The 12,950-nt window shown below is 30.6% G+C and overlaps 1 protein-coding gene across 1 annotated transcript; it reads left to right on the forward strand.

Annotated features, from left to right (window-relative positions):
- Positions 1-3,997: 3,997 nt before the first annotated feature.
- Positions 3,998-10,079, forward strand: Phum_PHUM423550 (uncharacterized protein; the record flags this gene model as incomplete). Its single annotated transcript, XM_002429145.1, has 20 exons — positions 3,998-4,054; positions 4,146-4,293; positions 4,385-4,599; positions 4,707-4,976; positions 5,076-5,195; positions 5,279-5,521; positions 5,610-5,784; positions 5,967-6,158; positions 6,240-6,431; positions 6,519-6,823; positions 6,910-7,077; positions 7,164-7,444; positions 7,528-7,690; positions 7,760-8,003; positions 8,090-8,254; positions 8,332-8,447; positions 8,544-8,716; positions 8,817-8,986; positions 9,070-9,208; positions 9,872-10,079. The coding sequence occupies 20 exons, from the start codon at positions 3,998-4,000 to the stop codon at positions 10,077-10,079; spliced, it is 3,744 nt and encodes a 1,247-aa protein (XP_002429190.1).
- Between the last annotated feature and the right edge of the window lie 2,871 nt (positions 10,080-12,950).

Raw genomic sequence — 12,950 nt, forward strand, 5'->3', positions numbered from 1 at the left:
AAAAAGTCGTGGCAGTAGAATAATTTTGTTTTCAAGTATATTAATTTTAACGATTTTCCAAAAATTCTTATGATATGAAAAATAAAAGGAAAAAAAGGAAAATTTTGGAAAAGTTTAACAATTAAATGTAACACGTACGACTTATTTTAAATACACGTCAATTTTTTTTTTCGGTTAATTTTGATTGACGGAAACTACATGTGGGGGGGGGAAAAATGGCGCGAGGATATTAATCCGTTTAACACGTTAAAGGCGTTGATGAAAAGTTTTTTTTTTCTGTTATAAACAATAAAACGTGGATTTAAACGTCTTGAGAGAGAGAGAAAGGGAGAGAGAGAGTGAAAAAGAGACAGAGAGTGAGAGAGAAAGAGAGAGAGAGAGAGAGAGAGAGAAGCGAACGACAGATTTTTAAAAATTTGGATTCTCTTCAAATTCTCGTTTTTTTTTTTTTTTTTTTTTTTTTTTTTTTTTTTACTTATTAAGAACAAAACCGTTAAAACGTTGTTCAGGTAGAGGGTTAATTACTTAATTAATTAATTAATTAACGTCAATCAAATCGCGTCATAAACGAGTCGTGATATGCTAAAAATGTCTTCGTAAAATTTCTTACAAAAATATAAAAAAAAAAAATGGCGGAGGTTTAAATAAATAAATACGAATCGAAACCTTATATATATATATATAGGAAAACTCGCGGATTAAATATTACCGGATAAATCGTTTACCTTTAACCCGCCCCCTCTCCCCCTTTTTCCCCTTTTTTTCCAGAACGAATCTAACTGGAAAAAAATAAAAAATTTCCAGCGTTTTAAACGGGTTGTGCGTGCGTACGTACGTCGGTTGATTTATTTATTTATTTTTTTAAATTTCGGTTTTTTTTTTTTTTATAAACGTTTTTTTTCCTTTTTTCCCAGCCCCCCCTCCCCCTTTCCCCCTCCACCCACATCCCACGTACTCTTACCTAATAGAAACGATGGTATGATTATGTTTTCCCGGTAAAATTCCATCGTCTAAATAATTTTTTTTGATTGACGCCATTTTGTTTTTCCATGACCTCTTCTTTAGTCATTCACGATTATTATCATCATCTTTCGTACTCGTTTTATCTTTTTTTTTTTTTTACATCACATTCCAGATTTAAATTCGTCTTTTATTATTTTTCTCCAGAAAAAAAAAAAAAAACTTTTATGATGGAATCTGGAGTCATTAAAACAAAAAAAAAAAAAAATTAAACGCATAAGTTAAATATATAAAATTATCGTTATTATACTGTACGGTGGTGATGGTGGTGATGGAGTACGTTCAAAAATTTTCAATTTGTTTATTTACTCTATGCCTTTGTTGTTTTAAAACCATTTGTAAAATTATTATTTTCTTACACTTTTTTTTTCGTTTTTCTCGCGATTCTTCCCGAAAAATTTTTTTTTCCCTTATGGTATTCTATTTAAATAATAATAATAATAATAATAATTAGTAGTAGTAGTAGTAATGATAATAATAATAATTTTATTAGGAAAAATTCAACGTTAAATACATCATAACACGTGGACGATGGGTGGAAAAAATACCAAAACCATAAAATTATCGAACGCTCAAATTACACACACACACACGCACACGCAAAAAACGTGGCAACAGCCACACAAAAAAAAAAAAAATTAAAAAATTTATTTTTTTTTTTAATTTTCGAAAGTGTGTCAGTGAACTTTCGAAGAATAAAAAAAAAAAAACCGAACATTACAATTGCAAAACAATTTTATTTTTTTCAACTCTCATCGTTTTACAACAAATTTTTTTTATTAAAATAACGTCGCGTTTGCCAAAAAATTTAAAAAAAAAAAAAAATTTAATTACACGACTAAAACATAGTTCACCGACGGTAAAAAAAAAAAAAAAACCGTTTATTATTATTATTATTATTCGTACGGGAAATAGTTATAATAAATAATAATAACATTTTATTACCTGCGCGTAATTTTTTTTTCTTATAAAACGATGACGTAGGAGATGGAACGTGATACGATTATGTTAATCAAGATTATGTAATAAAACAAACATGTTAACAACAACAACAACAACAACAAAATGACCGTTAAAAATGATAATGATGATAATGACGATTGTAATGAATTTAACAATCGGGTTTTTTTTTTTTTTTTTTTACCCAAAAGAAAAGAAAAAAGGTTACTGACTCATTCTGTAAGAATGAAAAGGGGGTGGGGAGGGAGGGTGTGCGTGTGTGATTGAATTACAACAACAAATTTTGTAATATTGATAATAATAATAATAAGTTTAAAAGTTTTGTTAAAATTTGATAACCGATTAATATTATACGTAAGGTTAAAGACCCCTTTATCAATCTTTATTATTGTATCTTATTTCCCCCTCCCACCCCCCTTTTCGTAAGGGTTGATAATAGTTTTACGATGAATAAATAATGGCGTCGACGTAAAATCAAAGAAGTCCTTGTCGTAAATGTTAAAGAAAAAAACGTGTCGTTAGACAATTTAGACAAAAAACGTTTTTTCGAAAAAACCCGGGCCGGTAGTATAATATATATTTTATATTATTAATTTATTTTTATTTGCTATATTGTTACGACATAATTAATAACATTATTTAATTTGCACAAAAATGATTTTCCTTTTTTCAACAACTTCCGCCGGAAAACATTTACGTGTGTAAAACCACAATCCAAATTCAAGGATTTCAAGTTAACCGCCAAATAAACGAACCAATCAAATTTACGAATAAACGTATCAACCAATCCTCTTTCAGTATGATTCCCATAAGAAAATACGTATTAAACTTCACCTAGCGGATTTTTAAATAACTAATTTTCAGACAAGATGGCGACTTTATTGATTCTTGACAATTAGCTAATAGCGAATGTAATTTTTTTGTAATTTTTTATATTAATTTGAACATTTCGATATAGTTTACGTAATATAAAACCGTCAATGAAAACTTATTAAAGTAACAGGTGAGGAGTTTTTTATAAATTAATTCGTATTTTATTATTTAAAAAAAAAAAAAAAATTTTTTTTTTTTTCATACAATGTAATTATTTAATAAGTTTTCTGAATGTGAGAATCGATCCGTTCGAAACTAAAAATATCTTTAATATTTTATATTAGGGGCACATTGTCAATGTCATTTCGTTTATTTTTTTCCACGGTAATCGACTGCTCTACATAAAATTTTCAAATATTTTTTATTTTCGCCCTTTTTTTTTTTTTATCAAAGGCTACAACGTTATCGGTGTCTAAGGTTCTTTGTGTTTCTATATGAAAAAGAGGGAGGAGAGGGGAGGGAGAAACTAAATTTCAACCGTCGAAATGGTAGAAATATATAATTTTTTTTTTTTTGTAATGTCAGCCCAAATATTTATTAGTCCATGGTCGATATAAGTCACCTGAAATAAAATGTACGATCAAAAATAACTAGTAGTAAATAGGTGACTTCCATTTTGAATGGTTTGTAAAAAAAAAAAAAAAAGATTTTTTTTTTCTTATGCACTAGACTTACTTAATAATAAATTTAAAAGTCATTATTATTAATGTTAAGAATAATTTGATTAAGTGTTAATAAATGTTAATCGTTTAGTTTTTTTTATTTTTTATATATACATTTCAGTGGTCGAGCTTACAATCATCACCACTGAGAGAGAGAGAGATATATATAGAACTGTGTTATATGTGTTTTCCTGGGAAATGACTAATGTGCTAAAATTCAAAATTTAATTTAATTTTTTAAACAACCATTTTTGTTACACGCCATCGTTTAAACATTGAAAAAATTTTTTAATATTTAATTTAAGGTTAAATATTTTATGCTCGAATGATGATGATGAAAAATTTTAATTATTATATGATAATGTTATCGATTTTAATTTTTTTTTTTCAGGAAAAAAGATGGCAATTCATATACATATTCGAATAAGTACATAAAAAAAAAAGTCGGTGACGAAAGCACTGATCAAAATAACAACATCAAAATGACTTCTGAAGATCTTTTGCAACCCGGTCATGTCGTCAAAGAAAGATGGAAAGTGGTATGTCGAGTTGAAATGTTTCTTTTTCTTTATAGAATAAGGTTTTTTATCCGATTGTGTGAAATATTATTTCTGAAAAATTTTTTTCAAGGTACGAAAAATTGGTGGAGGAGGTTTTGGTGAAATTTATGAGGGGTTAGACTTAATTACAAAAGATCAGGTTGCTTTAAAAGTGGAATCCGCTCGTCAGCCAAAACAAGTTTTAAAAATGGAAGTTGCAGTACTTAAAAAGCTTCAAGGTTTGCGTGTTAAGAAACTTGGACTGTGTTTAAAAAATAAAAAGAAATCAGTTGTTAATGTTTTATTTAATTTTAATGTTTTCTAATTTAGGAAAAGAACACGTTTGTAGATTTATTGGCTGTGGAAGGAACGACAGGTTTAATTATGTAGTCATGCAGCTTCAGGGTAAAAATTTAGCCGAACTGAGACGAAGTCAACCCAGAGGTGCTTTCAGTTTGTCAACCACTCTAAGATTAGGATTACAAATTTTAAAAGCCATCGATTCAATTCATCAAGTCGGATTTTTACATAGAGATATAAAACCAGTGAGATATAATTAATTTTTTTTTTCTCCCCCCCCCCCCTCTCTCTTAAACGTTTCGCGCGCCCTTTTTAAAAAAAAAAAAAAATCCCGTTTGTTTTTTTTTTACAGAGCAATTTTTCAATAGGAAGACTTCCAAATAATTGTAGAAAAGTTTACATGTTAGATTTTGGTTTAGCTCGGCAGTACACGACGGCAACGGGAGAAGTAAGAGCTCCAAGAACGGCAGCTGGTTTTAGGGGGACCGTTCGATATGCTTCTATAAATGCGCACAAAAATAAAGAAATGGGTCGACACGATGATTTATGGAGTTTATTTTACATGCTCGTCGAATTTGTCAATGGTCAATTACCGTGGAGAAAAATCAAAGATAAGGAACAGGTACGGAAAAAAATTTTTATTATCAACCGTGATATTAGTACCTGATTTTTAATCGTTGATCATTTTTCGAATAAAAAAAAAAAAATTGTTTGCGTTTAGGTCGGATTGATGAAAGAAAAATACGATCACAGGTTATTATTGAAACATCTTCCAAGCGATTTAAGACAATTTTTGGATCACATACAGTCGTTGGAATATGCAGATAAACCGGATTATAACGTATTGATATTTTATTTAATCTCTTTTTTTTTTTTTTTTAAAAAAAACCTTTTTTAAATGCGAATGTGTGCGAATGTTTTTAGATGTTAATCGGTTTATTCGAAAGATGCATGAGACGTCGCGGAGTGAAAGAAAACGATCCTTACGATTGGGAGAAAAAGATTTTGAGCGTGGATACAAACGACAGCAATGCACAAACAACGAACAGTCCTGCTTTAATAACGAGACCGGCAACTCGAATCACCGACAATTTGTTAGACGACAATCTTATATGCACTTTTGACAACAATCAAGAAAACATCGAGCCGGACAATAGAAAAGAATTGGTAAAAAAAAAAACAATTCGTTATTGTGTACCTTAAACATATGTTTTCGAAAACGATGATTTTCTAAATGTTTATTATTATTTTTCAGGCTCAAATTGATTTTGAATGCGTGAGCTCTCGTCGTGGAAACGCTCACACTCAAAATGTTTTAACAGTGGAAAGTAATGCTGCGACTCCGGATCAACATCCACAAAAACTTGTTATCGACAGGAATTGCAACGCTACATTACCCGTCAACAGTGAGTTTAACACCCATGTACAAGGTACAACCCTCAGTGTTAGTTAGCTTATTATTTTGCTTCGTCCTGAATAAATCCTCGCTTCTTTTTTTTTTTTTTTCGTTTTATCCGTAGTAACTGTAGTGCTTTTTTCCCCCAACGCTGTTCTTTTCGTTTAAAAAAAAATCTCGATTCTTTTTAAATTTATTTTGTTTTTTTTTTGAAAGGATCTCCTAAAAAACAAACTCAACGAAGGCGTGCGATGTCAATGGCGACTGAAACACCAATAGGAAATTCAACCGATAAAAAAGTTGATTTCGAAGGGGATGCCGTCATGGCAAGCGCGACTAGTAATTCGGACAAAGTTAGAAAAACCGTACTTCAAAGTCCTCCCAACGTTCACACTCCGAGAAAAGGAGGTAAATTTAAATTTAAATTTACACGAATTTAATTTTTAAATGAAATTTTTAAATGATTAAAATTTTTTTTTTCGTACGCAGGTAGTCCTTACGTCAGAACAAAAGTTGCAACTGCTCCGCCAACGTGCGTTCAAGAATCGAAACCTTCCGCGGAAAATGTTAATAATCACGTGGAAACGGCAACGCATCAATCACCGGATTTCCCAACTAGTCCTAGATTAAGAGAATCGGCAACGGATTTGGAATTTTCGTTTCAGCCGTCAAAACCCAATAGTATGAAGTTTTTTTTTCTTTGTTCTAAAGTAATTCATTTCGATCAATTTAATTAAAATTAAATTTTTTTTTTTTTAGGTATTTTAGGTAATTCTCCGGTGACCGAGAGTCGTGAGCCTTTCAAAGAAAGATCATCTCGATTGAGACGAATAGGTAGTTCGAACGTGAGGCCCATGTCTTGTAAATTAAATAATCGTGATTGTTCAATCACTCAATTTGCTGTGATCGACGATGAAAACGTGTCGGCTTTGCAACAAGTCACTCGCGGAGGCGGCGGATTAACTTTGGCAAGTCAATGGAAATCCCAATTTGATGATTCCGAAGAAACAGACAACGAATGGAAAGGTGAACACCTTCAAAGTCCGGAGCATAGACTTCACTCAACTAATCAGGTGCAAAAATGTTTCACTGTAAATTTATAATTTTATATAATGTTATAAGTTGCGTGCTAATTTTTCGTAAAAAAAAATGATTTCAGACTCAATTTCCAAATGAAATATACTCTAATCAAAATCAGTTACCAAATAAACAAGCAGTCGTTAGTCAAACAAATAGTAGTTTAGTTAATGATAATGTGACGGTCGGTAAAAACGGTCCTGTAGAATTATCTAGAATTAGCGACGAATCTCGTCATCAGTCATTTCAGGTAACGTCAATACATCATTCTAAACAAAAAAAACAACAGGAGGAACTTGCAAAAGTTTACGTTAAATTATTTTGAATAACTCGCAGGGACATGAAAAAGTGTTACCCAGTACTCGTGGAAGCAACGAAAGAGGAGATGGGAAAAAACAACAGAAACAGCAAAAACACCAAACTCATAATCATCATCACCACCACCACCACCACCATCATCATCACCACCAAAATAATCATAATCAACAGCAAAAAATTCAAAACAAAACATCAAAAAATAAAAAGTGCTTAAACATTGCTGGAATAGAATATTTTCCAGAGATTCAATCGATTCTACCGAGAGCGTGGAGTCTACCAGAAATTACTATTAAACATAGGTAATGAGAAAAAGAGGGGGAAAAAAAAAAAATGGCTCCATGTTTATCACGTCAAAAAAAAATTAATTTTTACGTTTTTTAAGGAAAAATCTCGAACCTCCATATCTACAGCAGGCTTCTTTCGACGACATCGTTTACGAAGTCGACATAATGAGAAATATTGCCGTGAGAAGGAAGCAGGAGGAAAAAGTTGTGTCGGAAAAGCATTTTAGCCTTCCCGTGAGTTTTCCGATTCGATTCGTTCCGGTTGATGATCCTTCGTTAAAATATCCCTGATTTAATGTAATTTTTTTTTTTTTTTTATATAAATTTCAGGACGTTGGTTTAAACAGTTGCAAAAAATTAAGGATCTCACCTGGTAAAACGGAAAGTTCGTCTGTGAGTAATAAAAAAGTTTTAAATAGATCTTCAATTAGTTTTAAAGAAGGAGAAGAAAAAAATGGGATTCCGAATACGAATGCGAAATCATCGGAAAAGGAAAAAAAATCTCCGTCGAAAGATGAAATCAGTACTCTGATGACGGCTGCTGGGGAAAATCAAAGCAACTGCCAAGAAAATGGTACTTGTTGTTAAAAAAATTTTTTTTCTATTACCACGTTTTTTTTTCTTTCTTTCTTTCTGCTTACCCGAACGAATCGTTTACAGGCAATGTCGCAGCGGACGAAGAAAACGAAGAAGAGGAAAACGTTATGGAACCTGTCGCGGGAAGATTAGAAATAAGAGTCGTCGACAAAGGGGAAGGTTCGGCTGTTGTCGAAACTTTAAATAATAATTTATCGGTGACCGGGAGCAAATCTCATATGCAAAAAAGTAACTTTTTGTTTGCCTTTTTAAATTTTCTCAAAGGAAAATTTTCTCGAATGTTTAATGCAAATTTAAATTTTCAGGGCGGAGTCCTCCAGCGAGTCCGGGAGTCATTCAAGATGATCCCTCTATTTATTTCGATGCGACAGAAGAAGACAACAATATACATCCGACGGAAAATAGCAATAACAATTTAGAGGTGAGTAAAAAAAAAAAAAATTGATTATTACAAATGAAAACGACAGAAAAAACAAATCGAAATGTTTGCTGTTGTTGTTGTTGTTGTTATTTCCAGGCAAAAAAATTAATACCCTGTTTATCGCCGGTTTTGGAAAGGAACACACAGGAAGAACAAGGAGGGATAAGAGAGAAAAAATTGACGACGCCGCCTAAAATTAGTAAAATCCCAGTTTTAGTCGGTAAAAGTCCGAAATGTAGTTTGAGCGAATCTCTAACGGAAAATACCAGGTAAGGTAGGGTAGGTTTGACGTCATCAAAGCCACGTGGGATTTCCCGTGCGTGCGTGCGTGAGTGCGTAACGTCGTATTTTTTTTTTCCCCTCCAACAGAAATTCAGACGAAATCAGTTTAAATCCACTTTCGCGTTTGAAAAAATCCGAAGAACAATCGATACCATCTCCTCTGAGACGATGTCAAACGATGCCGGATGCGAGAATCAAACACGATTCTCTGCAGGGAAATACCGGAAGTTCGACGGAAGACGACCAACAGCTAACGGGTTCGATTAATATTTTCCCGTCGGCATGCGTGTCGAGTCGTGCATTCATTTTTAAATTACATTTTTTTTTTTTTTTTTCAAAGGTTGCACACCCGCGTTGAGAAGGCGGCGACAACAGGATAAGTACGTAACGGATCAGAGTCAATTAAATTTAAGGTTTAATCGTCCTTGTCGTCGAACTCGTCCGATATCCGAACTAGTCACAACATCGAATAGCATTAGGTATATATATAAACCTTCTTCTCCTTCCAGAAATGTTTTTTCGCTCGAGTTAGGGGGTAAATAGTAGTTTTAGTTTTTTGTATTTTTTATTATTATTATTATCATCATTAATTTTTTTTTTGTTTTAATGAACTGGAATGAAAATTGATAAAAGATCTCAAGTTCCAGTTTTGAATTTTTTTTTAAATTTAAATTTAAATTTAATTTAATTTAATTATGCTGTCGTCGTAAAATACGAAAACGGCGATAAAAAATTTTTGTGTTTTTCTTATTCGTTTTACAACTAGGGCGTTTTCATTTGACCGTCGGGGAAGTAGGGAGGGGTGTGTGTGTGTGTGAATTATTAATGCCACGTCACAAAGTAACTTTTGTCGTCGACAACTTGTCGACTGGGATTTTGCATGATTCGGATAATGAAAACGGGTTTAAAATTAAAAAAGACGTGGCATTAACCTTTTTTTGCGGTTCGCATTTGTTCGCACGCATGTCAGAATTAACTTCCTATGACTTTCCCTTTTCTCTCTCTCTCTCTCCCTCTCTCCGTCTCTCTCCTTTTCAATTTTAAATATGACGTCATGACTCTTTCATATTTTTTATGTTTTTATCAGATTTGTGAGGAAAAAAAGAATAATAATAATGATTTGATAATTTGTTTTTTGTCAGCGGAATGAACAAACCTCCACCGAAAGAACTCAGAGGGATATTCACACGTTTGTTACTTAATTCGGGAAACGCGGATGAATCGAGCGAAGCCGAGAGCGACGGAAGCGTGGGAGAAAACATGACACCTCATCCACCGTCGGAATTGCCCGCAAAAGCCGGTGAAAATCGCGCGAGATGGAGAAGATTTTATCCCGTAGCCGAAATGTAAAGTAATTAATAATAATAATATTAATAATATTAATAATAATAATGTTCCTAACCGGACTCATCGGAAAGCAGAAGAAGAAACGAAAAAAAAGAGAGAGAGAGAAAAAAAAACTTTTCTTTTTTTTTTTTCTTTTTCTAATTTTAAATTTAATTTAATTTTTTTTTATATTTCTTCCTTTGACTTCTATTACTTTTACTTTTTTATTTTATTCTTATGGTAATTTTATCATTAATATCATCATCATCATCATCATTATCATTATTATTATCATAGTCGTCGTCGTCGTCGTTTATCCTTATGCTTTTTCATTTGTAAATAAAATTTGTGTGTGAGAGAGAGGGAGAGAAGGGAAGAAGAAGAAGAAGGAGGAGGAGGAGGAGGGAAAAAACTAAATAATAATAATAATAATAATAATCTTTCTTTACTTTTCTCAACGGTATCAGTATTTTATTTTCAAAATAATAATAATAATAATCCGGGCTGAACAGAAGGATTCGGACTGAACAGTAGTATTGGGACTGAAAACGTTTCAACTCAGTATATAATACAAAAAAAAATTTTAATAATTTTATTTATTTTATTAATATTATTGTTATTATTATTATTATTATTATTATTATCGTTTTTGTTTGTTTTCGAATTCTGGAAATGAAAAGAAAAATGTTGTCTCATATCACTACCGTTTGTTTTGTTTGTTTTTTGTTTGTATTTCCGGAACGTAAAAAAAAATTGTTCGAATGAAAGCAAATAAAATAAAATAATTTTTTTTTTTTTTTTTGAACGAACGAACGCGTTCGTGTCTTCCAGCCGCGATATATGTATGCGTGTGCGTGTGCGTGCGTGCGTGTGTTTTCTTTGTGTGTCATCTCTGGATAAATGTGGCGTGTTTAAAACAACGACTGGAAAAAATAGGAATGGGAATAGGAGAAGGAGAAGAGAAAAAAAGTTTTTTAATTTTTTATTTATTTATTTAACGTTTTAAAAAAAAAATCTAAGGTGTTATCATTATTATTATTATTATTATTTGTTTTTCTTTTTTTTATTACTCGTGATAAGTAATAATAATAATAATAATAATAATAATAATTTTTATCTCATATATTGCTTGAGCGATGAAAATTAAATAAAAAAAGTTAAAGTAAAGACTGATTTTTATTTAAAACGCTTTTTCATCTTTCTCTCTGTCTCTTTCTCTTTCATTCTTTCTTTCTCTCTATCTCTCTCTTTCATTCTCTCTCTCTCTCTCTCTCTCTCTCTGTTTCTCTTACACACACGCTTATTTTTTCTCTCATTTTTTTTTTGTTTTTGTTTTTCTCTCCAGTAATTAAAGCTAATTCGGTAAAAAAAATTTTTTGTCTTTTTTCTACGTGAATTTTTTAAATATTATTATTATTATTATCATTATTATTAGTATTATTAATATTATTATTATTATTATTAATAATATTATTATTATTAATATTATTATTATTATTAATGTGATTACCACTATCATCATCATCATCATCATCATTCTTACTATTGATATTATATAATACGGTGTATTATTCGTAACAAAAAAAAAAAAACTGCTCAAAGGAACGGTGCCAACGTCACAATCAAATCAAACATTTTTCACTCCGCCTTTTTTTTCCCTCCCCCCCCACTTTCCCGCCTACCTCCTCTCTCCACTCCCCCGTTTTTTTCTGTCTCTTTAATTTTGACGTCACGAGTTCACGTGACCCGAATCCCACGTGCCTACGATAGTCTCCCCTTTTAAACTGTTTTTGTTTTTTCGATTTTCACTCTCGCTTTTTTTGTTTTGTTTAAACCGCATCAGCAAATTAATTTAATAATAATAATAATAGTAATAATAATGATGATGACGACGATTTTTTTAAATATAGTTACGATAATAATAATGATGATGATGATGATGATCGTTAACGTGTGAAATTTGAAAGTTTATGAAAATTACAAATAAAAAAAAAAAATATATATATATATATATATTAATAAATAAAATGAAATGACGATAAAAAATAATAATAATATTAATATTAATAATAATAAACATAATACGACTGGATTATTAATATAATTATTATCAATTGAGTAGTAAAAAAAAAAAATAATAATAATAATAAAAATAAATTAATAAATTTTGATTGTAAAAAAAAACGAGTATAAAAGAAAATATATATATATATATATATATGTATTTGAACGAAAGAGAGAGATAGATAGATAAAAAGGTGGAGAGACAGAGAGAGAGAGAGAGATGGGTATATATATATATATAGATTTAGTGCCATATTGCTATTTTTAAAAATTCATATATATATAAATACATATATATATAAATACATATATATATATATATATATTTTTTTTTTTTTCGTCTCCTCGGTAGATAATTATATATATATATATAAATAATTAATTAATTAACTTATTTATAATTATTATTAAAAATAATAATAATAATTTTATCGATTGTAACAAACGAACAAACAATAATTGAATAAAAAAAATAAATGCGCAGCGAGAGAAGGCATATATATATATATATATATGTGTGTGTGTGTGTGTGAGGACTTGGGGATATCACTGATCACGTGCGTGCGTGCGTGGGTGGGTGGGTGGGGAGGGTGAGTGCGTAACAATGAAAAAAAAAAAATTGCGTGTTCGAAACAGAATCTCGAATTTTTTTTTTCTTCTATTTATTTTATTATTATTATTATTATGTACATATATATTTATTTTTTTTAAAATTAGCGAATACATAATAAATACAATTCGAGAGGAAATATTATTATTATTATTATTATTTGTTGAAAAAAAAATGATAATGATAATTATCGTAGAGTTTTATCTAAATAATAATAATAA

Source organism: Pediculus humanus, genomic scaffold, assembly GCF_000006295.1.
Source record: "Pediculus humanus corporis 1103172108193 genomic scaffold, whole genome shotgun sequence".
In the NCBI taxonomy this organism is placed as follows: Eukaryota; Metazoa; Arthropoda; class Insecta; order Psocodea; family Pediculidae; genus Pediculus; species Pediculus humanus.